At 38.9% G+C, this 26,429-nt stretch overlaps 1 protein-coding gene across 1 annotated transcript in view; it reads left to right on the top strand.

Moving 5' to 3' along the window:
- The window catches only part of TBC1D32 (TBC1 domain family member 32), a 227,184-nt gene that overhangs the window by 66,699 nt on the left and 134,056 nt on the right, over window positions 1-26,429 (top strand). The window contains exons 17-19 of the mRNA XM_055137151.1: window positions 11,756-11,957; window positions 12,636-12,718; window positions 20,659-20,797. Of these exons, the coding sequence (XP_054993126.1) occupies window positions 11,756-11,957; window positions 12,636-12,718; window positions 20,659-20,797 (424 nt within the window). The remainder of the gene's footprint in view (window positions 1-11,755; window positions 11,958-12,635; window positions 12,719-20,658; window positions 20,798-26,429) is intronic.

Genomic DNA, 26,429 nt, shown 5'->3' with positions numbered 1-26,429 from the left:
TTTTTTGCTTTTTTTGGGTCACACCTGGCAATGCACAGGGGTCACTCCTGGCTCTGCACTCAGGAATCACCCCTGGCGGTGCTCAGGGGACCATATGGGATGCTGGGATTAGAACCCGGGTCGGCCGTGTGCAAGGCAAATGCCCTACCTGCTGTGCTATCGCTCCAGCCCCACTCTTTCAGTCTTTTAACATAAAGCTGTTCAGTCTTTATTGCTATTGTGAAATTGCCTGTTTCCAGATGAAGTACTACCTTTTATTTTCTGGACAATTGTATTTTTTTTATTTGTTTGGTTTGTTTTGGGAGCCACATCCAGTGGGACACAGGGGCTGCTCATGGCTCTTTGGGGATTGTTCCTGGCAGTGCCTGGAGGACCGTGTAATTCTCGGGATTGAACCTGGACCTCTGGCCACAAAGCAGGTGCTCAGAATTCTGTGCTCTCTCTTCAGTCTTGTGTGCTGGGTAATTTTAATCTGAAAATTCATATTGTTTTTAATTTAAGGAAAATAATTGCAGTCTTCCTTTGTATGTGTTTTTTCTTTCCTCTGTTGAACTCCTGTTTGGTTTTTCTGCTTTTTTTTTTTTTTGCCACCTGACCATGATTCCTATTTCTAGACTTAGGTGTGACTCCTGGTTATGCATAGGGGGTTGTATGTGATGCAGGGGTCGAACCATGTTTGGACACATGCATGGCACATGTCTTACCCCTAAGGTATCTCTCCAACTAATACTATTTGAAATTTTATTTGTTAAGTTTATATGTGACCTTTTTAGTCTGAGAATTTTTCTGAAATTCCTATTCTTAAAAAACTTATTGAAGCCTGCCTGCCTTCCTTCCTTCCTTCCTCCCTTCCTTCCTTCCTTTTCCCTCCCTCCTCCCTCCCTCCCTCCCTCCCTCCCTCCCTCCCTCCCTTCCTTCCTTCCTTCCTTCCTCCCTCCCTTCCTTTCCTCCCTCCCTCCCTCCCTCCCTCCCTCCCTCCCTCCCTCCCTCCCTTCCTTCCTTCCTTCCTTCCTTCCTTCCTTCCTTCCTTCCTTCCTTCCTTCCTTCCTTCCTTCCTTCCTTCCTTCCTTCCTTCCTTCTTTTTTTTGCCACACTTGGAGGTTCTCAGAGCTTTTTTCTGCCTCTGCACTCAGGAATCATTCCTGATGGACTCAGAGGGCCATGTGGGGTGCTAGGAGTTGAACCCAGGTTGGTTGTATTCAAGACAAGCACCCTACTTGTTTGCTCTGGCCACAAGAGGTTTTTATTTCTTGTTTTTTTTTTTTTGTTTGTTTGTTTTGCTTTTTGGGTCACACCCAGCGATGCACAGGGGTTACTCCTGATTCTACACTCAGGAATTATTCCTGTTGGTGCTGGGGGACCATATGGGATGCTGGGAATCGAACCCAGGTTAGCCACGTGCAAGGCAAACACCCTACCTACTGTGCTATCGCTCCAGCCCCGGTTTTTATTTCTTAAATCAAGAAATTAATATTCTTGCAGTCTTCTCCTGTTTTACAAGTTGCCTCTGTGAAGGTAATGAAGGTTTAACTTAATTTTTTTCCTTCACTTCCAAATAAATTTTTTTTTTTTAATTGAATCACCAAGTGGAGGGTTACAAAGTTCTCAGGATTATGTCAGTTATACAATATTCAAACACCCCTCCCTTCACCAGTGCCCATCTTCCATCCCCAACCCCCCCAGTATATCTGCCGCCCCCTCCCACCTCCATAGTCCCCACCCTTGTACGTGATAAGTTTCACTTCATTTGCGCTTATCTCGATTACATTCCATGTTTCAACACACAACTCACTACCGTTGCTGAGGTTTCCCCCCAAAAAGAAAAAGACAGTCCTATTGCCAATGAGGCATTTGATAATTCTCCATTACTAAGCATATAGAGATATTAAGTCCTGCTGTTTGTTACATAACTTTTCTTTTTCCCCCTTGCCCCGCGCCACCGAGTACACGCCTGTTTAGTAATCGCCACGCTGTCTGACAAAGGGAAAAAAACCGAAGAGGATGGTTATTTCCCGTCATCAGCCGGCGTGGGGCTCTGGCTTAGTTGATAGTCTAGTAGAGTGTCTGGAAGCAGTTTCTGGAACCAAAGCTCTTGCGCTGATATCGGCTCCGGCTCGAGATACCACCAGCGTCCCGCTGGTCCATGTACCTAATTTTTCCCCTTATTTCCCATTCCCACGCCACCAGGTCTGTTTGCTTAATGGACATCACACTATGTTTGACACCACGCCTCGTTTCTTCCCGAGAAAGAAGGATATTTCTTCTCAGCCGGCGTGGGGATATAGCTTAGTTCAGTCTAGAGAGATGGCTACCATTTTGATTGCCTTCAATAATTCAACAAAATACTTACTATTCTTGTTAGGATCACCCACAAAAGTCCGACCCATTAAGAAGGGACCATTACATACTGCTGATACTAAGATGACATTAGGTCGCACGGCCGCTGATGCGGCCGCGCGGTTCTGGGTTTCTGTCTAAAGTCCAGGGAAAAAGTTGAAGGAGAGAGAGAGAGATTTCCGCACGGGGGACCTGGCGGAAACTCTCAAGTCACATACTGCAGGTTGCTGGTGGGCTGCCGGTGTCCCAAGCAGCTCCATCCTCTTCGTCAGTCATTCTGGGAGTGCGGGCGCGGAGAAATGGGAAAGCCCACGTGGCTGCACTCTCTTTAAGTGTCCGATGTGGGCGGAGACCGGTACTTCCCCGCCCTGGATCCCCCGCCAGCCGCGCCGCGCACTTGGGTGCGTCTCTCCATTTTGTGCTCAGAAGTGGGGTAGATGCTGTGCTGTGCCCAGAAGTGCAGGTTGCTGGTGGGCTGCCGGTGTCCCAAGCAGCTCCATCCTCTTCGTCAGTCATTCTGGGGGTGCGGGCGCGGAGAAATGGGCAAATAAATTTTTTATTTGGTTTGATTTTTAAGTTTTAAACTGATTTTCTCTTCATATTTAAAAATTTGGACTTGAGCGATGGCACAATGGTTAGGGGATTGGGCTTGCACGAGGCTGACCCGGGTTTGATTGCTCCTCCCTCTTGGAGAGCCCAGCAAGCTACCAAGAGTATCCAGCCTGCATGGCAGAGCCTGGCAAGCTACCTGTGGTGTATTCAATATACCAAAAGCAGTAACAATAAGTCTCATAATGGAGACGTTACTGGTGCCCGCTGTAGCAAATCAATGAACAATGGGACAACAGTGCTACAGTGCATTTAAAAATTCAGTGAAAAGCGACCTGAAAACTATATAGAAATGTGGACTTTTTCATGTACAATTTGGACTGTGTCATAAGATTGTTGAGGGATCCCTTAATTTAGTAACTTGGTCTTTGTTCTGTTCAGATCCTTTTCTGGGCAGATAGGAGGGTTTGGCCCACACCCAGCAGTGCTCAGGGGTTACTCTTGGCTCTTCACTGATGAATTATTGCTTGTGGGGCTCAGAGGAACATAAGGGGTGCAAGAGACCAAACCCAGGTCTGCGTCTTGGAAGGCAAGTGCCCTGTCTGCTCTAGCCCCTGATCAGTCTTACAGTTAACTGCATAAAAGGAGTATACGCCTTAGAAGAAAACAGACTGAATGGGAAGGGTGATGTAGCTTCATTTTCACTTATATACTTGGAATTTTTAGTGTATTCTATTATGTTTTGATCTCTGTCCCCTCCCAAGAGATATGTTAAAAAAACTGCATGGAAATTAGCGGTCATCCTCTTTATTAAAGTAACTTTTTGCATGTCATATTTTAGTCTCACTTTCAGCTCCAATTCCAGTGATATTTTGTGCCACCAATTTGAGATTCTTTGGAAGGAACTACATAGGTCTGTTTTCTGAACTGTGATTATGTTTTTCACACTGTGACAGATGATTCAGTTTTTATGGTTTCTAAAATACTCATTTTTTGCTGTTTTTTTTTTACTTTTGAAGTTTCAAAATTTTGCTCTCTCTGAGAGAGTTTTGTTATCTTTCTTTCTTTACAAAATTTTGTCATGTCTGTTCTTTTTGTCCTTGGAAGTTATAAAAGCATTATGAAAACTCCTGTCTTCTCGGCATTTTAGTGATTTAAGAGGATGCAGATGGGACTGTGTATATTCAGTCTTTCTTATGTTTTATAAATAAAGTGTTTTTATTTACCCTTCTCTAACTTTTAAAAAAATCAGAAAAACTGTAATATTTGTCATGAATTCTGTTGTCTGCTTCTCTACTTCTTAATTTTCATTTGGGCAGAGTATTGGGCCATACCTCACAGTTCTCAGGGGCTATTCTTGGCTCTGTGATCAAAAGTCCTGGTAGTGCTGAGGGGAATATATGTAGTAATGGAGATTTGAACTGGAGTCCACTGCATGCAACACAAGGCAAGTGCATTTAGCCCCTACAATCTCTCTCTAGCTAATATTAAACATTATATCATTATATGCTATCAGTTAGCTCCTCATGATCTTTATTATTATTGGTTTAATTTACACTTTAAGTCCCTTTTGAATAATTTTTTTATTTTATAAAGTAGTTCACAATATTTCACTACATTTAATATTCAAACACCAATCACACATTCCACTTTCACACTACATTTTAGATGTGTTCATCCCAAACTCCAGTCCCTGCCCTAAAGCAGAACTGAAATAATATACATTGTATTATTTGTTATGAAAAACTGCTGAAAATGCTACCAGAAAAGTATCCTTAGAGCGAAGAGGGTGAAGATTGTTGTATTTCACCCAGGGGTAATTAAGCCCTTCTATTAGAGATTGCTAATATGTTGTTAGAGGTTGAACCTTGTGTGCTTTTATATATATAGATGTCTGTAAAGAAAAATGTTTCCGTCTAAGATTGCTTTCCTCCTACTTTGAGCTCCATCAAATGTGGTGCAGTACTCTTGGAGTATGGGTAGGGTGTGTTCTATGAAGTGTCCAGGGATTCATCAGCCAGAGGTGGCTTATGGGCGTGACTGCTAAGCTGCTGGAGATGGGAATACAGGCTGAGGATCTCCATTCCAGGTCCCGTTGAACCCAGAGTTCTCAGTCACAAAGTCCTGCATACTTGGATTTTCCGGGGGTTCACTCATGGGTAAGGCTTTGCCCGAGTGTGTGGAGAGCGGCCATGAGCTTGGTGGCATTTAAGTTCTGGAAGTTTTTGGCTGTTGGGGCTGGATCGCTTGGGGCAGGGAGGGGTCTCACCCACCCCCCCTCCAGGGTGCCCCAAGTGAAACAGCCTGGCTGGGGTCTGGCAGCATGGTTATGATGAGTGTCATGTTATGCTCTTTTCCGGGAGTGAAGGACATGTGATCTGCATCTAATTTAATTAAAAAAAATATTCACTTATTATTATTATTATTATTATTACTACTAGTAGTAGTAGTAGTAGTAGTAGTAGTGTGTATTTTGGAGAGGGGGTTAGGCTAGTGGTAATTGGGTCACAGTGTGGTGCTAGAGGCCAAAATCAGGACTCTTCATGCAGAACATGTACTCTTACATTTTGAGCTATCTCCTGGGTGGCCTAGGTTTATTTTTTAAAACAGAAGTTATAGACATATGGAAGTTACACATAACATAAATGTTGGCATTTCTTTTTGAATACTCATTGCAGTTCTTGGTCTTATATTAGCAAAGTATGAGTCATCTCAAGTGTCTCATAACAGGAGGCTCATTGATTAAATAATATTCATACAGTGGATCATTTAGCAGCTGTAAAAAAAAGCAGGGTTAGGGTAAATGAGTAATTTTTTTAAAATATAATTTTAAAATTCAGTCGCTGCGAATTACAGAGTTTCTCATGATTGAATTTCAGGCATACAATGTGCCAACACCAGTTGCTTCAGCAGAACCCACATCCCTCCACCAATGCCCCCAGTTTCCCTCTCACCCTCTTGCCTGCCCTTATGAGAGACACTTAAAAAAAATCAGGCACAGTGGTTTATAGTACCACTGCTGATAGGGTTTCATGCAAAAAACGTTACCACCATACAGCACCCTCTCCTCCTGAGGGACCACATCCATCCATTATTGTCACTGTGTTCTCTTTCCTGTCCTGTTCCCCTTTCCTCCTGGTTCCTCACTTCCCAATCCACTACCAGTGGCCAGATTCCTACTGGAGACCATGCTCTTTGTTCCTGTTGGGAATGGAGAAATTTTTAATGCACTGCTGTATAGTTATTTTTAGGATTTATTGTTAAGTGAAAGTCAAACAGACAAACAGCATATTTGTAGAATGCTATCTTCTATATTATAGTAGAAGAGGATACAAAGAAATCTTATTTTTCAAAATGAAATGGTGAAGGATAAATAGAAAATTAATGAAAGTGATTTTTGAGAAATGGAAAATGTTAAGAGAGATCAGTATGAGAGATATATGGGATTATAACCTATGCCTAGGTTTGCATGAAGCCCTATTATACTAAACTATTTTCATATTAAACATAAAACAAAATTAAATTAAAAAGTAAAAAGTCACAGTTCAGGCAAATGCAAATGACTGAATGTAAATGTCAAATTGGTGATATACCTATGCAAAGAAAAGAATTCCTCAAATGACTTATTTTGAATATGACTAATAGAATGTGTTCTAAGGTTGGAAAGATGTAAACATTAATTTTTAACCTTATTCCACATATATGTATACATATAAATATATATTATTTGTATTTATTTCTGTACTAAAGAGCTTTGTTCAGGAAATACGGGAGAGAAAACAGAGTCACATAAAATGAAAGACATTTTGTACACCTCTCTGGAAGGCAGGATGTTCCAGGAGAAGTGCTTCTTAGGATATCTTGAAATGATTATGCAGCTCTTCTAAGATAAAGCAAATAATTGTGTCATAAATAATCTAGGATTTTTTACCATAGGAGTTTTCAAAAAAGTATATATGTAAAGTAGTTAAACATGAATTTTGAATTCATAATGAGCTTACTTCTTCAGAAATATACTTTTATAGTGCTACCATTGAAAAGACTTAAAAGTAATGTTGATCCTTTCACAATGAGTTCTCCAAATTGTCATCTGTAAATATATTTGTCCTATGAAAGTAAGGAATTCTTGAAGACATATTTTGAATTGGGCCAGTAATGTGCAGTACAATCCTGGGATATCTTACCAGTCTAAAAACAAAGGATATCTGTGGGATAGTGCTAAAAGTGCCTCAATGGTAAGCAGAAAGGATTTCCTATTTACTGGTTCATGATGAGCAGTTTTAGCATCAAGGAAATAATTGACTGGACTAAAGTACATAGAGTATATAAAGTATAACATTTTAAAATGAAGACCCCCATCCCCAAAGGAAACCCTTGCCAACTACCCATCGAGATTGCCAGAACATACCGAGTTTACAAATTTACACTAAGTTTAAATACTTTTAGCCTGCTTCAAAGTTTCCTATATAAATTACACTTGATTGCTTTTTTTGTAATCATTTAGTTACAGAAGTATAGTTCTTTATAGAAAAATTTTGTGAATAAATACAAAAAGTACTAGAAAGACCCTGCCCCCACAAAATAATAGATTTGTGAAGGATCGTAAATTGAAATTAATACCACTAGGTGAAGCTATATTGAGAGGCCTTATTTCTTCATGACCAGTTGATTTTTCAGTATCCCTAAAAGTTGGGACACTTGGATATGTAACTTCGGGATATACAATGGGAAATATACAGTAGCACCCACTTAAGAACTTATTTTGCCAAGGAAATAAAAGAAATGAAAGAAATTTGGCTGCTAGATTGAAGTCCCTAGATCTAATTATCGCTTTACAGGAAACCAGGACACATTAAATGACACCATGGTGAAGCTGTCATCCAGTTAAGAGTGGGCTAGAAAACTAATTGTTTTTCAAAAAATCAATGTCAAAAATCAATGGACAAAGTAAAAAGGGGTCTGAAATAAATATCCTCTCACCCCAGTGAGAGTGGCACATATCAAAAAGAGTTGAAACTGTCAGTACTACTGGGGATGGGGTGTGCGGAAGGGACCCTCATCCACTGTGGGGAATGTCATCTGGTTCAGACTCTACTGGAAATAGTATGGGGACTTCTACAAATGTTAAGAACTCAGCATTCATTATGACCCAGTGATTCTACTTCTTAACATCTACCCAAGAACCATAAGATATTTTTGAAGGTATTTGCTCTCCCGTAATTGTTGCAGTGCTATTCACAGTAGCCAAGATTTGGAAAGAACCTAAGTACCTAAGAACAGAAGAGGGAGTAAAGAAGCTGTATTTCTTTATTGCACATGCTGCCTTCTCTATAGGTACATAATGGAATAATACTCAGTTAAAATAAAAGATGAAACGCGCAGTTCACTGATACATCAATAGAACTAGAGCATATCATGCTGAATGAATTTGGTTAGAAGGAAAGGGAAAATACAGAATGAAAAGTCTCATATGTGAAATATAAAGTAATAGTAAAGGAGTAACAAATGGTCAGTGGTAATGGACCCTGAGGGCTAGCCCACAGACTGGAGATGACAAGAGGATGGGGTATGAGGGCCAAAGGGAAGCATGTATCAGTGGAGAGATGCTGATACCATAGCGGTGAGGATGTTGTTGGAACATTATATGTATAAAACTCACTACAACTAGTATTATAAATTCTGAAGCTTAGATACTACAGAAGGTGGAGTGCTTGCCTTGCATGCAGCCAGCCTAGGTTTGATTCCCAGCATCCCAAATAGTCCACCTGAGGAGCCACCACCAGGAGTGACTCCTGAGCATTGCTGGGTGTGGCACCAAACCAAACCAAAACAATATTATTTGAACAGACTTAAAGCTAATCAAGAGATTCTCTTGAAAGGATATGAATTTTTATGTGAACAAAGTCTAATTAAGTTGAAATAATTTTTAGGTGGTGTTTTGACATTTCAAACTGAAATCAGGACTGGTGAGTCAGTTCAGTAGACCAGAGTGCATACTTTCCATGTAGGAAGTCTGGGTTGAATCCCTTGCACTGCATTTTCTCTAAGTATTGCCAAGAGCCATCCACTGAGCATTGAGCCAGGAGTAACCCCTGAGCATTCCCAGGTGTAATTCTAAAACATAACAGTAAAATAGAAATCTTTTAGGGACCAGTGATGTGTTTCAGGTGGTGGAACAGATGCCTTGCATGTGTGAGTGAGACCAAGTTTGAGCACCTCCATGAAATAGCCCTTGAGATCTCCAAGCATAGTGTGGCTTCTGTAATAACTAACTAAAAAAGATAAACATAGGAATAAATAAGTAAGTTAATATGGGATTCCCTTAGTTACCATAAGAAAATAGAGATATTCTAGAGATGTACTGTGGATATAATAATATGATCACTGGTCATGGGATTGTAGTAGGTTCATTGGGAAACAGATAAAAGAATATTGGCAAACTCTTCATAAATTTTGAAGATTGATGAGAGGTATATGGAGATTCAATGCCCAGTCATGTCTGCTACTGTTCTACTTATTGTTTCTTTGTTTTAAAATCCCAGGAAAAATAAGTTAAATGTGATTCTGCTAACTGTGTGATACAGTTTACATTGCTTGCTTGTAATCCTTAAATATATTTTTTGCAAACAATTGAAGAATAATAGAACTACTTTATAGAATTATAGTGAGTATTAATGAATTACTTTAAAATATTTAGAAATGTTTTTTTTAGAAATATTTTTCCTCATTTTCTATTATTATTATTAATTTTATTACTAATCAATCACTATTAAACTGTCCTAATCTTCAAGGAACCAAGTCTTGGTAATGGAACCACTTCTGTAAAAATGTGGTAGGGATTTTGAATTCAACGTAATATTTTCACTGTAGAATAAGGAACTGTATGGCTAGCCTGTGTCTCTGCAACACTCCACCCCCAGTTTCTGTGTTTTAAATATATTAATCTGTTTAATGTTTCCCTCTGCATATTCTTCCTCGTATGGTCCTACTCAGACTACCCCTATTATTAAGGCTCTTACACACGGAGGGGAGCAGTGATAAATGTCAGAGAAAAGTTAGATGAAAAGGGCGAAACAAGGAAACATGGTAATATGTACATACTATCTTCTTGGAGATTAAGAACAGGTTTTTGATTTTGAATAGCAACTAGTAATATATTTTTATTTAAGCTATTAATCATTAAAGTTAGTGACATTTTGTAGTTTCCTTATATAAAGTCTAGTTATTAAGCAGTCTTTTTAACAGTTACATCAGACTTGAACCCATTCATTCAGAAAGCATCAAATCACAGAAACAATGCCATTCTGTATGTGACCCAGAGCATTTTTTGGCTCACCTATTGGAGCGGAGGGATTTGGACACACATTTGGACCACCACTCATGTGTTACTCCTGACTTTATACTGAAGTCAGACTCCTGGCTCTGTCCTTGACAGTGCACTGGAGACCACGTGCAGTGCTAGGGATCAAATCCTGGTTGGTTGAGTGCAAGCCAAGTACCTAATCCCCTGTCCTATCTTCCTAGCTCTGTCCTATGTTCTTAATTCTGCTGAAGTTGAGACATTTATCTCAATAAAAAGGAAGTGTCTATTTGCCTGGGGTTTTTTTTGCGATTTTTATACATTTTTATTTTTATAAAGTAGTTCACACTAGTTCATTACAGATAATATTCAAACACTCAACCCAACAGTGAGCATCTTCCCACCACAATAGGAGTAAGTGTGTAAAGGTTGTTGTATTTCATTCTGAAGACATTTAAGCCTGTATATAAGAGAATACAAGCAAGTATGTTAAAACCAAACAAATGTGTGCTACTTTAGGTACATACATCAGTGGGCTAGAGTGTAAGACGTCACATGGCCTTGAATGCGGCCTCGCACTCCAGGAAAAACCGTGTCACTCTCTTCTGGGAGCTTTATTTTATAGTCTCTGGATCTTGGATGTTGATGAGATTACATGGTGCCGGGGTCATTTTGTGGGTATGACTGCCAAGCTACTAGAAAACTGGTGATCTGGGTGGGTTGGCCCAGGCCCGATCCGAGCAGGCTTGGAGATCTCAGCTACGGGCCCCACAGACCTGGGTTCTTCTGCCAGTTCCTTCATGGGTGAGGCTCATCCGAGTGTGTGGAGAGTGGCCTTGGGCATGGTAGTGGTTGGGTTCTGGAGATTTTTGTCTGCCGGGGTTCTCCTTGGGGTCGGGACCGAAAGTCAACCCATCCCCCTCCTAGGTGCCCCAGTGAAGACAGCCTGGCTCGGGGTCAGAAGATTCTGCCTTCTTTGCCTGTTTATACTGATCCTGCAGTATTGATGGCTTGTCCAACCTGAGCTCTGTTGAAAAGTAATCTGTTTCAGCAATATAGTCTAGAAGTAAATCCAAATGATGACATGAATACTGGGCTTATTAACTGACAGACTTGTAAAATCCTACCAGTGTCTATCAATACAATCCACACAGGTCACCTTGATACCATATTTATTAGATTTTGCTGGAGCGCTATCACAGCAGTCAGGGCGTTTGCCTTGCATGTGGCTGACCAGGGTTTGATTCCTTCGTCCCTCTCAGAGAGCCCGGCAAGCTACCAAGAGTATCCCGCAAGCAGGGCAGAACCTGGCAAGCTCCCTGTGGTGTATTCGACACGCCAAAAACAGTAACAACAACTTGCACAATGGAGACGTTACAGGTGCCCCCTCGAGCAAATCGAGTGCTACAGTGCTACTGAATAAATTATCCTGAAAAACACACAGAAACAACAAACAATAGCAGAATGGGGTTTAACGGGCATGAATAAAGAATTTTTTTATGACCTAGCCCTTGTGATAGTACATTCGTGATTTATAACTATGGAATCACTTTTAGAATTATCTTTTAGTCCTACAGGTGTCCATATAATTGCCCAGTTCTCGAAGAAACTTCTTGATGAAGATATTTCTATTTTTTCTGGTTCTGAAATGTTACCTATGGTTAAAGGAGCCTTTATTTCTGTGTGTCGCCAAATATACAGTACATGTGAAGGCTTGCAGGTGTTAATTCCTTATGCCTTGCATGAGTCTATAGCAAGAGCATGGAAAAAGGTAAGCATTTTCATTTTTTTATTCCCTGTAAATTCTTATTTCGAATATAATCACTTTTATAGGTATCACTACAGTTAAAGTATTTTAATGGGGCAAATGTGACTTCTTCGTATCACCATACCATTATGTTTAGGAAACATAATGCTTTTTTTTTGAGAACTAAATTGAGCACTACAGTATGTTTTGTTTTGATAGGAGAGACTACTTTTGTGTAATTTGACATTCCCCTTTGTAAATAATTTCTAAGCAATTTTTAAACAGTTGGGTTTTGGTAATGGACACAGGAGATGTTTAATCTAATGTAGATATATTTGAAAATAGTATATATCAGTGTACTATTGTTTTCTCATTTATATGCCATATTTTCTTATTTGATTTTTGAGCCAGACCCACGGTAATACTCAGGTTTTACTCCTGGTGCTGCGCTCAGGGATCACTCCTGGTGAGACTCCTGGGACTGTATGTGGTTGCGGGCTCAAACCAGGGTCTGCCGTATGCAGAGCAAGGGCTCTACCCTCTGTACTATCTCTCTTGCCCCTATATGTCTTATTTATGAGGCATTCCACATAGTTTTGAGGATTAAAATATAAATTTTGAAGTAATCTGGTGTTAATTGCATTAAAGTACAATGAGATTTGGTAACTAATGCAAAAGGATTGTAAACTACTCTTCTTTTAGACAAGTTTACTATCAGAAAGAATTCCTACTCCAGTGGAAGGTTCAGATTCTGTGTCTTCAGTGAGTCAGGAATCTCAAAACATGTAAGTACAACTGAGTAGTTTGTTTTACATTTGCTGAGTAATTAAGAAATGATGATGTAATAATTTGATGTAAAACAGTTTCCAAAAAGGTATCGTATACCTAGGAAGAATTTTTCATTTTTACTTCCCAGGTGGTGTTTAGTGGTGTTTAGCCACTCCGGGTAACACTTGGTCAGCACCTCTGTGCAGGTCCTGTGATGATTGTGACCCCTGGAGCCACCCAGGTGGTGCCTGGGGTCCTTTAGGGCCACACTGAGAGATGCTTGGGGGAACAAAAGGTAGCAAGGATTGCTTTTAGGCACCAACCCCTATATGGGCTCCCTATCCTGCACCAAGAAGAAATTTTATAGAATTTATAGACATGTCTTAATATTATTATTTTTTAATTGTACTTGCTTTTTCCTTTTTTTTTTTTTAATTACATCACTGTATTACTGTCATCCTGTTGATTGTCGACTTACTTGAGCAGGCCCAGTAACATCTCCATTTGTCCTAGCCCTGAGATTTTACCAGCCTCTTTTTACTTGTCCTTCCCAATGGTGCTGTATTGAAAGCTCTTTCAGGGTCAGGAGAGTGAGACCCATCATTATTACTGTATTTGGCATATGATAACACCACGGGGAGCTTGCGAGGCTCTCCCATGCGGACAGGAAACTCTCGGTAGCTTGCCAGGTTCTCCAAGATGGAGAACTAGGCTGTAAGATGTCGCATGGCCGCAAATGGGGGATCTGGGTGGAAGAGCCCCAGGAGATCTCAGCCCCAGGTTCCTCTCACTTGGGTTCCTCTGCCGGTTCCTTCATGCGTGAGGCTCATCTGAGCATATGGAGAGTGGCCTTGAGTATGGCTGTGGCTGGGTTCCAGAGGTCTTTGGCTGCCGGGGCTCTGCTTGGGGCAGGGAAGGAGACCCAACCCATCCCCTCCAAGGGGCCCCGGTGAAGAGAGCCAGGCGCGGGGGCAAGAGACTCTTTCATTACATAGCAGTTTATAAAACTTGGGCCTGTTGTAGTGGTTCCAGAAAATGTGGGGGAATTGTCAGACACTAGACACTATTGAACTAGTGAGTTCAGTAGCAGTAAACTGTTCAAAAACCAAAATAAGCCTTGACTTCTGACAGCATCCTTGAGATTACCAGAGGGGGATAAGAAGAGCAGGAAAAAAGGAGGGGATCAGTTCAAGGGCCTTGGTGGAGGTAATTGTACTTTGGTGGTTGGTATGGTACTAACACACATTTGAAGATGTGTGGACCTTTACTATTTAAACATATGTAGTATTATAAAACAATGTTACCTTGATTTTATTTTAAAAAGATAAACTATTCAAGTGCCAGTAAAGTTCACTTGTATTTAAATTATAATTTAAAAAAATATGTGTGAGAAAGCATTTAGATTTTGGTATCAGGATGTTTAAATCTATATTTAGAGCAAATTTTAATTTATATATTTCCTTGTGTTTAAGAATTTTTCAATGCAGGCGCATATGCTGCCCGAGTCCATATGTCGTATGTGTCTGTGTATTGTTGCTGAGAGCGTGTGGTACCAAAGCATGTGTGTTGCCCTTATCTCTGTTCTTAAGATGTGTACTTTCATACTTTCATATTTAAAGCTGGGATGTACTGGGACTTCCTCTCCACTCTGGAGAGGTGAACCACTGAAATAGAGCATTACAAAATCGTTCATGATTGTGTTTCAGTCACACAATTTTCCAACATCCATCCCTCCACCAATGTAATTTTCCAGCACCGGTGTCCGCAGTTTCCCTCCCACCCTTTCAAGCCACCCCCTACCCCACCAGCCTGCTTCTATGGCAGGCACATTCTCTCTCTCTCTCTCTCTCTCTCTCTCTCTCTCTCTCTCTCTCTTTCTCTCTCTCTCTCATCTTGTCATTTTATGCATTACCCACATTCTCTCTCCCCATCCCTCCTCAAAACTTCTAAATCAAACCTGTTTTAACTTAAAAATTATTTTAATACATATTCTTAGGTATGGTAGGTATGACACACATTTGAAGAGATATGGATCTTTACTATTTAAACATATGTAGTATTAATGAACAATATTACCTTGATTTTGTTTTAAAGAGATAAACTATTTAATAAAAGGTAAACATTTAAATGTTATAATTCTTACATGTTCATTAGTGGTTTGTTGTTTATTTAGGTGTTTGCTCAAGCGACCTAATTATATGCTTCAAAAAATAACATTTTATTTTTAATTTAAATATATTTAGGTATTAATCCTTAGTATTCTTGTTCAATAAAAACTTCAATTGTATTATATGTCTATATTATTCAGTTCTTTGTAGTTTTTGGCCTTTACTTCCAGAACAACTTATTACATCAGTTTATACAAGGACCAGGTTTTATTTATTTATTTGTTTGTTTATTTATTTATTTATTTATTTATTTATTGCATTTTGGGTCACACCTGGCAATGCACAGGGATTACTCCTGGCTCTGCACTCAGGAATTACTCCTGGCAGAGCTCAGGGGACCATATGGGATTCTGGGAATAGAACCCAGATTGGCTGCATGCAAGGCAAATGCCCTACCCGCTGTGCTATCACTCTAGCACCCTAAGTTTTAATTTTTCAGTGCTCTTTTTCTTCCTCTCTCTACCTTTTTTCTCCCTTCCATCACTTCTGTAGTATTGGAAAGATGTAAAGAAGGGGTTGAGAATGCCTATTCAAAGAAGCAGTATATATCAGCCATACTAATTTTACTCTGCTTTGACATGTACCTTTTTTTGTTATCAAGCTGTTCTAGATACTACAACTAAAACTAGATTTATTTTTTAATCCATGAGATATTTGATATACATTTCACATTTCTGAACCTTTCTGGTTTTACTATTATTTTATAATTAACCTTTTATTTGCTGTATTTGGAAGTTGCATGTTGTGTATCCTCTATCTTTTCAACATTAGTGTAGATTTTATGGTGCAATGCACAGTCAATAAAAGCATATCTGTCTTTGATTGAAAATGTTATATTTTACATTCTGCATTAGAAGAAAATTGATAGGCTCACTATTCCAGTCTCAGTTTCTTCACCGATATTTTGTCCTCTTGATATAAAAACATTCTCTATAAAACTGAATTTATCTGTGCTTTGTGTAATCATAAAATGACTAGGAATCCCACGACTCTCTCTTGCTGCCTGCATTCTGTGGTCTCGTGCCGCTTCCCCTCCCAGGACGGCCAATGCCATGGGCAGACGAAGGAGGAAACGAGGGCCAGGCTGGTTGGTGATCAGTTGCCATTTATCGCATTCTCCCCACGCGCTTGTTCCAGTCTCACTAAGCTCTCCATTCTAGTCTCCTCCTGTCTCCCTCGTTTGTATCTTGTTGGTCTCTCTCCAGTTTCTCTCCATCTCCGCACATTGTAGGTAGTAACCAATCCCAGGTGGGGTAGCACAATCAACATGTGAAAGCCCTCCTCTCAAGGGTGAAATACCATCTAGGGTGTGTTTTTTCTTTCCTTAGTCCAACAATCACTTAACTAACATCTTATTGAACATCTTAATTCTACTTCTTAATATTAGTTATTTTGTATGGACACAGAAAGAGATACATTAAGCTTGTAGGGTGGCTCTTCTGGTCACATCTCGCTGTAGATCTCAGACTACAGTGCTCAGATCAGATTAGTCTTTCCTAACCCTAGCAGGGTCCTAATCTAATTGTTACTGTTTGGATCATGACAGAATTTGTCCATGACCATGCTCTTAACTTATAGCTAAGTGTTATGGCGCTTTTGCCTGGCCCATTTCTATGCATTGGTAGCTCACAGCTTGCCCTGGGTCCATCCAATCCGTCATCAGGACCATGTTTTGGTGTGCTAGGAAGTAAGGGCAACTGAGCCTTAAGTCGAGAAAACAGATGTCCAGGAGTGAATATCATTTGGAATCAATCAACTCTCAAGTTACAAAAGCATATCATTAACTGTCTTCCTGTGTCTATACAAAAAGGATATTACTCGGAAATAACTATGCAATGGACCTAAGGAGAGGAGAAAAATAGTATTTAGCAGTTAACAGAGTCTGATTAGGGGATACAGGTAATTGACCAGTTGGGCAAACAGAGCACAAAGAAAGAGACTACAAATAAGTAGAGGAATGGGAGTGCCTAGGGAGCACTGTGAATGGGTGCAACCCAATAAACCTAACCTCTCTGTGGCAAGGCAGAAAGGACAAACTAATGTTATCCTACAGTGCTTCTGTAACTGGAGTTTGGTTTGTGTATTTACACTCTGTACTCTTAGGAACATAAATATTCCCTGTGATTTCTGGGTTCTTTTTTCTCTTATTATATAATATCTCATTGTCTTATTACTTTTTAAACTCAGGCTTTCTTTTTTCTTATAGAAACATTGGTCTTAATAGACTATCATGCATTTTATTTTTTATGTTTCAGTTTTGCTTCCTTTTTTTCTTCTTCTCTATCATCATTAACATCTGCTGTTGGCCCTCAGAATTGCACAATGACTAACAAACCTCTAAACTAACAAACTTCTATTATCTTTCTAAGAGAAAGAAGATTGTAGAGTGAAATCTACCTTGCCCATATCCCCCACTTTTCATGATTTTCTTTTATTTAGGAAAGAAAAATGTTAGCATATTTATTTGTGATATCTATTGGATGTATTATAGTTGCTTCTTGCTTGATGGAGGTGGTAAAAAGTATATGAAGATTGAATCAGGCATTCAATATTCGTTGTTAATGCAGTATTTTTTCTTTAATCTCTCATTCTGAGTAATTTTGTATTTTTTATCAATTATGACAATATAGTTTATTAAGTGAGTGTATGCCTTTTTTATACTTATGTGATGTGTATACATTTGAAACATTTTTATTTCCTACTTTGTTTACATTTTTGTTGCTTTTATTTTTTGTCTTAGATTAAGGAAAAAAATTCTTATTTCTCCTATTTTTTTGGCTTTGATTTTATGCCCTGCTATTAAGTAGTTATTTCCAGGTTTACTATATATATTTAATTTTTTTCTAAGAACATCTAAAGCAAATTGGTGCTCATATCGTGGTTGAAAAGATAAATAGGTTTTGGTATATGGTCCTTAAAACACTGTATAAATTTTAATCTTGTTATAATGATTTAGGATTTGTTTTTTAATCACTTAATCTATTCTGTCTGTTACATATTAAATTTGTCACGTTTACTATTTTTAGTGCCATTTGTGGAAACTTATTGCCCACTCTTTTTTTTTTTGCCCACTCTTTCTGAAAGGTTTATTTTTCTCCTAGTTAACATAGGAGAGATACTTTCTCCCTTCCAGCACATACATACACATACGCACACACACACACAAACACATGCGCATGTGCACACACACACACGCACACATGTGCACAAGTACACACTCACCCCATGTACTTTTAAGTGGTAGTTCATTTGCTATAAAGTTTTCTCATTAGTATTTGTTTTTTTTAAATTTATTTTATTGAATCACCATGTGGAAAGTTACAAAGTTCTCAGGTTTATGTCTCAGTTATACAATGCTCAAACACCCATCCTTTCACCAGTGCCCATATTCCGCCACCAAAAAAAAAAAACCCCAGTATACATTCCATGCTCCAACCCCCAACCACCCTCCCCCCTGCATAACTGAAAAATTTCACTTCCTTTTCTCTTTATCTTGATTACATTCCATATTTCAACACAATACTCACTATTGTTGTTGGAGTTTCAACACAGAACTCACTATTCTTGTTGGAATTTATCCCCCAAGAATACGGCCCTATTGACAGGGAAATATTTGATAATTAGTTTTCCACTGATAAGAATGAAGAGATATGAAGTCTGTTTTAGGATTTCTAAATTTTAGTAATTAAGTCCAGGGAGATTTAAGTTGGAAATTGCATCATTTCCCTTCCTGGAGCAGCATGGAGCAAAAGCTTAGTTCACAGTCTGGAAACATGGCTGCAAGCACTCGCTGGAACCCCAAGTCATATAGCTGGCTCTGGATCCTGCTCGTTCAGCAGCCAAGCGGCTGTGCAAAGGCATGACCACCTGGACTGAATCTCGGTAGAGCTCGAGCCAGCACCGGCCCCGGCCCGGACTGCCCAGGGGTCCCGCTGTTTGAGTTCAAACCACATTTTTTTTCCCCGTGCCACCAAGTTCATACCTGCTTAAAAGTCCCATAAAATGGCGGACACCACACCTCTTCCTCCTGGAGGGAAGAAAAACCAAGGAAGAAGGATATTTCCTTCGTTAGCCGGCGTGGGGCAAAAGCTTAGTTCACAGTCTGGAAACATGGCTGCAAGCACTCGCTGGAACCCCAAGTCATATAGCTGGCTCTGGATCCTGCTCGTTCAGCAGCCAAGCGGCTGTGCAAAGGCATGGCCACCCGGGTCCTCTCATTAGTATTTGAAAATATAGAGTTCATTGTCTTTTGGAATAAGCAGTAGGTAAATATGTAAATATAACACTAATCACCTTTTTACTCTGATGGCTTTTAATATTTTTATGTTTTTCCTCCTTCATTTTTACATTTTTTCTCTTTTATTTCATTGATTTAAATATATATTGTATTGGCATTTTGAGGATTCTGTAAATGATTATGGGATATTATACATAAAGAGCTGTAAGATGAATTAATCACTGTTCAACTCTGAAAATAAATTTCTATCTGTAGTATGTCTTCCTGGTCTTGTGAAAAGTCTATTTTAGGTAATTTTGTGTACACATACGTGCAAATACAAACATAGACACACAGACATGTTTTTATTTTACTGTGGGTTTATATATTTACTGTGGGTTTATATATTTGTCGAGTAACTGATTCAGAGGAATGCATGTCAAACCTGTAGTGATTATTTCTTTAAGTAGAAACATTCTGGATATCAGTGTTTTAATCAACTCCAAAAGAGGCTTCTGAATTTTTCTTGGGAAAAAAAAGAATACTATTTCATATTCATCTAATTAGTATATTTATATTTGAATACACACATTTGCAATTTTTATGTTTCTTTATTTTGAGGTATAATGGTATATAGTATCTTTTATTTTTACAATGCAATACATTAACCACCTGAGTAGTGATAATTTGACTCTAAACCTATTTCAATATCCAGTCTTAGAAAATAAGGAATATCTAATAGGTAGTATGTACTCTCTTCTAGTATAAAGTATGCACTTTCTTTTAATGTTTCCATATTTCTCCTTCTGTCTCTCCTATTAACTGTGTCTTCTAAATGGCTCAAGTTTGTTCTCTAGAGAATATTACTGGCTTTCCTTGAAGAGGTGTTTAGAGTAAGAAAATGTCATTTTTCAAGAGGACAGTAAATGAAAAACAATGATAATGAAAAGATAATACATGATGTGCTTTAGAAAGTTAGATGGATATTTTATAATGAAAGAAAGTTTAGAAATAATGGAAAGTCCAGGTTTGGGAAGCCCAGGCACTGCAGAATTATGTAGGAAACCAGAATGAAATTAAGGCATGGATGAGAGAACACAGGAGTTAAGGAAATGCTGACATTTCAGTTAATATTTAATTCAGTTAGTGAAGGAAAAGTATTGGGACAGAAAATGTAAAAATAGAAGAATGTTATTCCAGAGAAACTATGTTTTATTTTGAACTTAATTAAAAACTTTTAGGTGGCAAAATTCATTGGTTAAACTGAAGTAAATCTAAACAATAGATTTACCTTGTATAGCATCATGTTGTCTTCAGTATATATTAAAATTCCACCAGAAGTTTAGTTTTTAATCCATCATCAGTCAACTTCTTTTGCCAAATTGTCTCACCCATTTCCCCCTTCCCTTTGGTGACCACCAGTTTGTTCTTAATCCAAGAGTTTTGTGAACATTTAGTGAGTACTTTGAAATTATTGTATACTCTATGTAATTTTAATTTTTAGCATCATTTAACTGAGATGGTTCGTAAAAAAGTTTTTGTGTGCAGTAATTTCATGTTTTACTTGTTTCAGTATGGCTTGGGAAGAGAATTTGTTAGATGATTTACTAAATTTTGCTGCTACTCCCAAAGGACTACTGCTTCTTCAAAGAACAGGTGCCATCAATGAATGTGTGACATTTATGTTCAACCAATATGCAAAAAAATTACAGGTATGAATTACCATCTGCCACAGGCAAGAGGAATTTTTATTGCTATAAAATCCATTAAGAACGTCATTCTGTTTTTCTATGCATGAAGAAGTTATTAAACCTCAATTAAAAACCCATATAGCATTGTAATATTTAACTTGTTATTTTTTCAGGAAAGCATTACAGAGTTGATGTTTGTATCTATGACTATGTTTGCAGGAGAGCAGATGAACAGATGAAGTTGAAAAATTCAGTTAGTCATCCAGATGTTTTATCAATATGATATCAAGCATTTGGATATACTAAAATTGGGTGAAATTCCAGGAGGAAAACTTAGTGGATCTAAATATGTGTGTCAGTTTAAGAGTTCAAACTTCACTTTTTATAGAAAGCAAATATCTGTAGGGAGATTTTACTAACTGAAATTTAATAGTACTATTAATAGTAGTATAAGTAACTGAAATTTACATGTAAGTCTGTTTTTCACTGAGGTCTATTTTGATTTTTTGTGTCATAGTTAAATTTACATGTAAGTTAGTCTGTTTTTCACTGAGATCTATTTAGATTTTTTGTGAATTTTCTTATGAACTTTGAACTTTCTAGGATTCTAAAAAAAATTGCTTCATATTTGTTCTCTGCTATTTCTTGATGCAATTAGGTTAACAGTTATAAATATCAGATTATTTATTTTTCCTTACTTTGGTCAGCTGCAATTTCCAGATTTTGTTGAAACCCATGAAAAAACAAATAATGCTTAGATGTTGCTTTTCCCAGTGACAGATAAATAATAGTTCATGAGTGAGGCCCTTAACCAGTTCTTCACAAGTAAAACATAAAGACTAGCTTGTGGGTTTCTGATTAAATGTTTTTACACGGAGACATATGTGCTTTTGCATAATTGAATATAGTCACTTACATGTCTCCATTCATGCTTTGCATTCTCATCTGTTCTCATCTATAGGTGTATTCTCATCTATTCATTTTATTTTTTCTTAGTTACTTTTATTCCTGTCAATTCTAATTCTGTTTTGCAGTTCCTTTTGCCTTGTATGCATCTTTCTATTCCAGGTTTTTGTACCATGCATTTGATAGAAAATAATACTGTTGAATATAAATATTCTTGTAGTTTATTGTATTACTCCATTCAGGTTTTGCCATAACAAAATGCCACAATAGACATGTATTCATTTTTATTAATTTTTTTACTGCTTTTATAATTTAGGTAATATAGTTTTAATGGTGTTCAAGTTTGTGGTATTGCTGTCGGAAGGTATTGCACTAAAGTGCCTATGGCCTAATTCCTCCATCCCGATGTCCATACTCTGGTTCAACCTATATTATCTTACCACCCATCCCCCTTTTAGTTTTTGATTGACAATTATGGTTTTGTTGCATACTGTCTCTTTCTTTGGCATCACCCATTTGCTCCAGGCCCTCTTCCTATATTACTTCCTATCAGCCTGTTCATTCTGCTCACTCTGTCAACCCAAACCTGCCACTCTTAGGTCTGTATTCTAGTATCTAAGATTTGTTATTGATTGATATACCAATATCATCAGTATCAGTAGCCCTACCCTCCAATTCCACCTAAGTTGCTGTGAATTGTGTAGCTTTATTTTTCTTGTAGCTCCCTTGTATCCCATTGTGTATATACACCACCATTTCTTTATTCATTCATCTATCGTTGGACACTTGGTTGCTTCTTGGCTATTGTACTGAGAGAAACAATGAACATGGTGTTGGAATCTGAAAGTTTCAGGACCACAGGGCCACCATCTAGAGGTCTCTGTGTCCTCATTTAGCGGAAGTGAATATGGAGACTGTTGCAGTCTTAATAGCACTCATTTCATTTATAGGGACTTTCTACTCTGACGATCTTATCTCTTGACAAAGACCCTTTTTGTCACCATTAAGTTTGGGAATTAGGATTTCAGCGTGAGCTTTGTGGGGACAGAGGCATTCACAGTGTGACAAACATTTACACTTTTTTTTTCAGGCTTTTTACATTTATATAAAATAAATTTATTTTTATTTGTTTATTTTGTGCCACACCAGGTGGTGCTCAAGGCTTTATTCTGGCTTTGCATACAGGGATCATTCCTGGAAAGCTCAGGGGACCATATGTGATGCTGAGGATTGAACTCAGGTTGGCCGAATGTAAGGCTAATGCCTTATCACTTACTTACCAGCCCCAAGAAATTGTTATTTAATTGACTTTCTCTGCTGATGAATTTTACTGTCTCATTATATACTAATTAGCCTATTGGATTTTAATTTTTATTATCACCTATTTAAAGACACTGAAACTGCTCACATATTTTTTTTTTTCTCATTGACATGCTTAAGAACATGCAGACATCTCTTTCACTATTAAAATAATGTACTTGGAACTGATGTCACTTTTTTATGTTCATAAATTTAAAACAATGTAGTATCCATGCCACTGTGTTGTAATAGAAAATACATTTTTCTGTAACTCACTGGACTATAAGCTACTGCAAATACTTGAATGCTGCTGTTTGATGGTGCTATTGAAAATATTTTTTTAAAAAAGTAAAGTGTCAGTTATATTATGCGATTGCTGCAAGCCCACTTTTTTTTTTATAAAAATATTTTATTGAATCACCGTGAAAAAAAAATTACAAAGCTTTCAGGTTTAAGTCACAGTCAAATACTGATTAAACCCCTATCCCTTCACCAGTGCACATGTTCCACCACCAAGAACCCCAATACATCCCCGTCCCACCCCATCCCCCACCTAAGTAGCTAATGATATTCCCTTTATTCTCTATATACTTTGAGTACATTCCATATTTCCATACAGAACTCACTATTATTGTTTGGAAATTTTTCCCAACAATCAGGCCTAGTGAATAGGCATCATCTAATAATTTCTCTTCATTGCTGAGAGTGAAGACTCTGAGTCTGTGCGGCCGCGATAGTGGCCGCGCGGTTTCAGGTTTCTAATATTTTAGCTCAGTTTACAGTCAAAATGCATGGCTGCAAGAAGCCGCTCTGGTGCCAAAATGGGTTAGGAGACCTCAGGATCACAGTCTTAGGAGTGGAGGGTCTGTTTCTCGTGCCGCGGCTCCAGATCATCTCTGGGCGGAAGGCGCGCCGGTAATGCCCCCCCTCCCAGGACCACCTACATACAGGCTACATCACTAAAGAAAGTCCTACCTCAAGGTTGAGGGGTCTTACAGAGTGGCTCTCACCACGTGGATGCTGCCACTGCCGCCATTTTCGCTCAGAAAAATGGGGTGGAGAGGGAAAATCCCTCCCCGTACAAGCCCATTTTCTTAATTTTGTTGAAATAAAATTTGAAACCCAAGCTGGTTAAATAATGTATATACTCAGTAGTTATTGATAACAGTAGACTAGAAGTCAGATTTGTTTTTAACGTTTTCCATGGTTTTTAATTTTAATTTTTTGTTTTTATTCCACATGTAGGTGTACTAAGGGTTTACTCCTGACTCTGTACTCAGGAATCACTCCTTGTGGGATTGAAGGGACCTTTAGGGATGCCAAGGGATTGAATCTTGGCCAGCTTCTTTCAAGGCTCTACACTCTCTGATCCCATGTCTATAAAATTTAAGTTTTAGTGATGCATCTTTAACTTCTGTATTTTAGTGTGTGTGTGTGTGTGTGTTGTGTGTATCTGTGTTTGTGTGTTAGTGTTAGCTTTTGTTAGATTTAGTGTGAGCTGGGAAACCACTATGGCTACTAATATCTGAATCAGCAGGGTCAAAGGGGTGATAAATGAGTAAGGTTCTTTTATAAAAGCTATTACGGAGGAAGTCAAGAGGCAAAAAGATGGGCATTTATCTTGTTTTACACTTAAGCCATCTAACTGCAGAACTAATGGGTGTTAAATTAAGGAAAATGGGAAATATGAGTAATAAAAAGGGAAAGGAAAGGCAAATTTATAAAAATATGAATAGCAGAAAATTGAGAAATTTACCTAGTTGTCACTCAGTCTTTTTAGTTCATCTTTACTTTTCTTAGCATTTAAAACTGAATGTGTTGTTTTATGTTTTACTATAAGGTCAATTTTAATGAAATGGTGAGCAAATATAAATTTTAAGTGGTTACCTTTGTTTAGAAGTAAACTTTTTCTGGGGGAAGCAGACATGGCAAGCAGTGCTCAGTGGGCCTGGGGACCTCTCCCAGTGCTTCTCAGCTCACTGGGCCCAACTGGTGGATACGAGGACAGAGTCTGCAGGGCCAGTTGTACTGCAGACGTGTACTCTTGGTCATGCTCCAGGATCTCAAGGGCTATACTCTGTGATGATGCTCAGGGGATCCTTCAGTGCCAGGGATCAGACTGGGATTGGACCATAGTCCTAACTCCATAGTCCTAGCAGTAAAGCACCGTATAGGTTACATGAACGTAGCAAGCCTTTGTTATTTCTTTATTCTGTTTTGCTAAGAGTTCATGTACTTGTAATTTCTACCTTGAATGCAGATGCAATCACAATTTAAAAGTTATTTAAGGTTTCCTCACAGTGGAGTTTTGTTTTTCTTTCTGGGTTTGAGGATGTTTGTGTCAGACCTGCAATGATGCTTAGGGTTGTTCCTACCTCTATGCTCAGGAGATATCCCTGGCAGTGCTTGGGCATTATATGTGGTCCTAGGGATTAAACTCTGGTCGGCTGTGTACAAGAGGTTAAGAATCTTAACATTTATACTATCTATCCAGCCCCAGAGCTGTTAGAGATGTTGTATAAATTCTTTACTATCCCACTCCTCTGTCTTCCCTTCATCCTCATCCTCATCATAACCATCATCCGGTTGATTGTCGAATTTCTCCAGTGGTCTCCATTTGTCCTAGCCCTGAGATTTTAGAAGCCTCTCTCTATTTGTCCTTCCCAACGATGTCCTACTGGAGGCTCTTTCAGGGTCAGGGGAATGAGACCCAGCTTGTTACAGGCTCTCCCATGTGGGCAGGAAACTCCCAGTAGTTTGCCAGGTTCTTTCAGAGGGCTAGAAGATATCCGGAAGATTGCTTTTAAGTCTCTGGATGCTGGCTGTTGACAGGATTACACGGCACCAGGGACAGTTCCTGGGTGTGACCACCTAGCTGCTGGAAGATGGGAAATCTGGGCGGAGGAGGCCCAGTCCCGATCTGAGCAGCCTTGGAGGTCCCACAGACTTGGGTTCCCACACACCTGGGTTCCTCTGCCGGTTCCTTCATGTGTGAGGCTCGTCCGAACATGTGGAGAGGGGCCTTGAGCATGGCTGTGGCTAGGCTCTGGAGGTCTTCAGCCACCCGGAGCTCTGCTGGGGGCAGGGAGGGAAGCTGGAGCCCATCCCCTCCGAGGAGGCCCCAGGGAAGACAGCTAAGCTTGCGGGCAAGAGACTGTCTTTGTGTCTTCCCTTATGAAAACAAATCATATTATAACTAAAAATAATTATCATGTTCAAGATGATCTTGCCCAGAGAGATAGCTTAAAGAGCTAGTGCAGGTGTTTACAGTTAGGGACCCAGGTTTGTTCCTTGGCACTGCCTTGTTCCCTATGCTTTGCTCTGTAGCCCCAAGCAACATCCCTGGAGTAGTCCCAGGTATGGCCTGAAAACAAAACTAAATAAAACAGGAACAGTAAAGATTTCATTTGAAGTTGTTTGATTACTTGAAATAACAGTTTAAAAACGG

This window comes from Sorex araneus, chromosome 4, assembly GCF_027595985.1.
Source record: "Sorex araneus isolate mSorAra2 chromosome 4, mSorAra2.pri, whole genome shotgun sequence".
Lineage (NCBI taxonomy): Eukaryota > Metazoa > Chordata > Mammalia > Eulipotyphla > Soricidae > Sorex > Sorex araneus.
The sequence above is the reverse complement of the archived record's forward strand: the minus strand, read 5'-3'. Positions and strand labels throughout refer to the sequence as shown.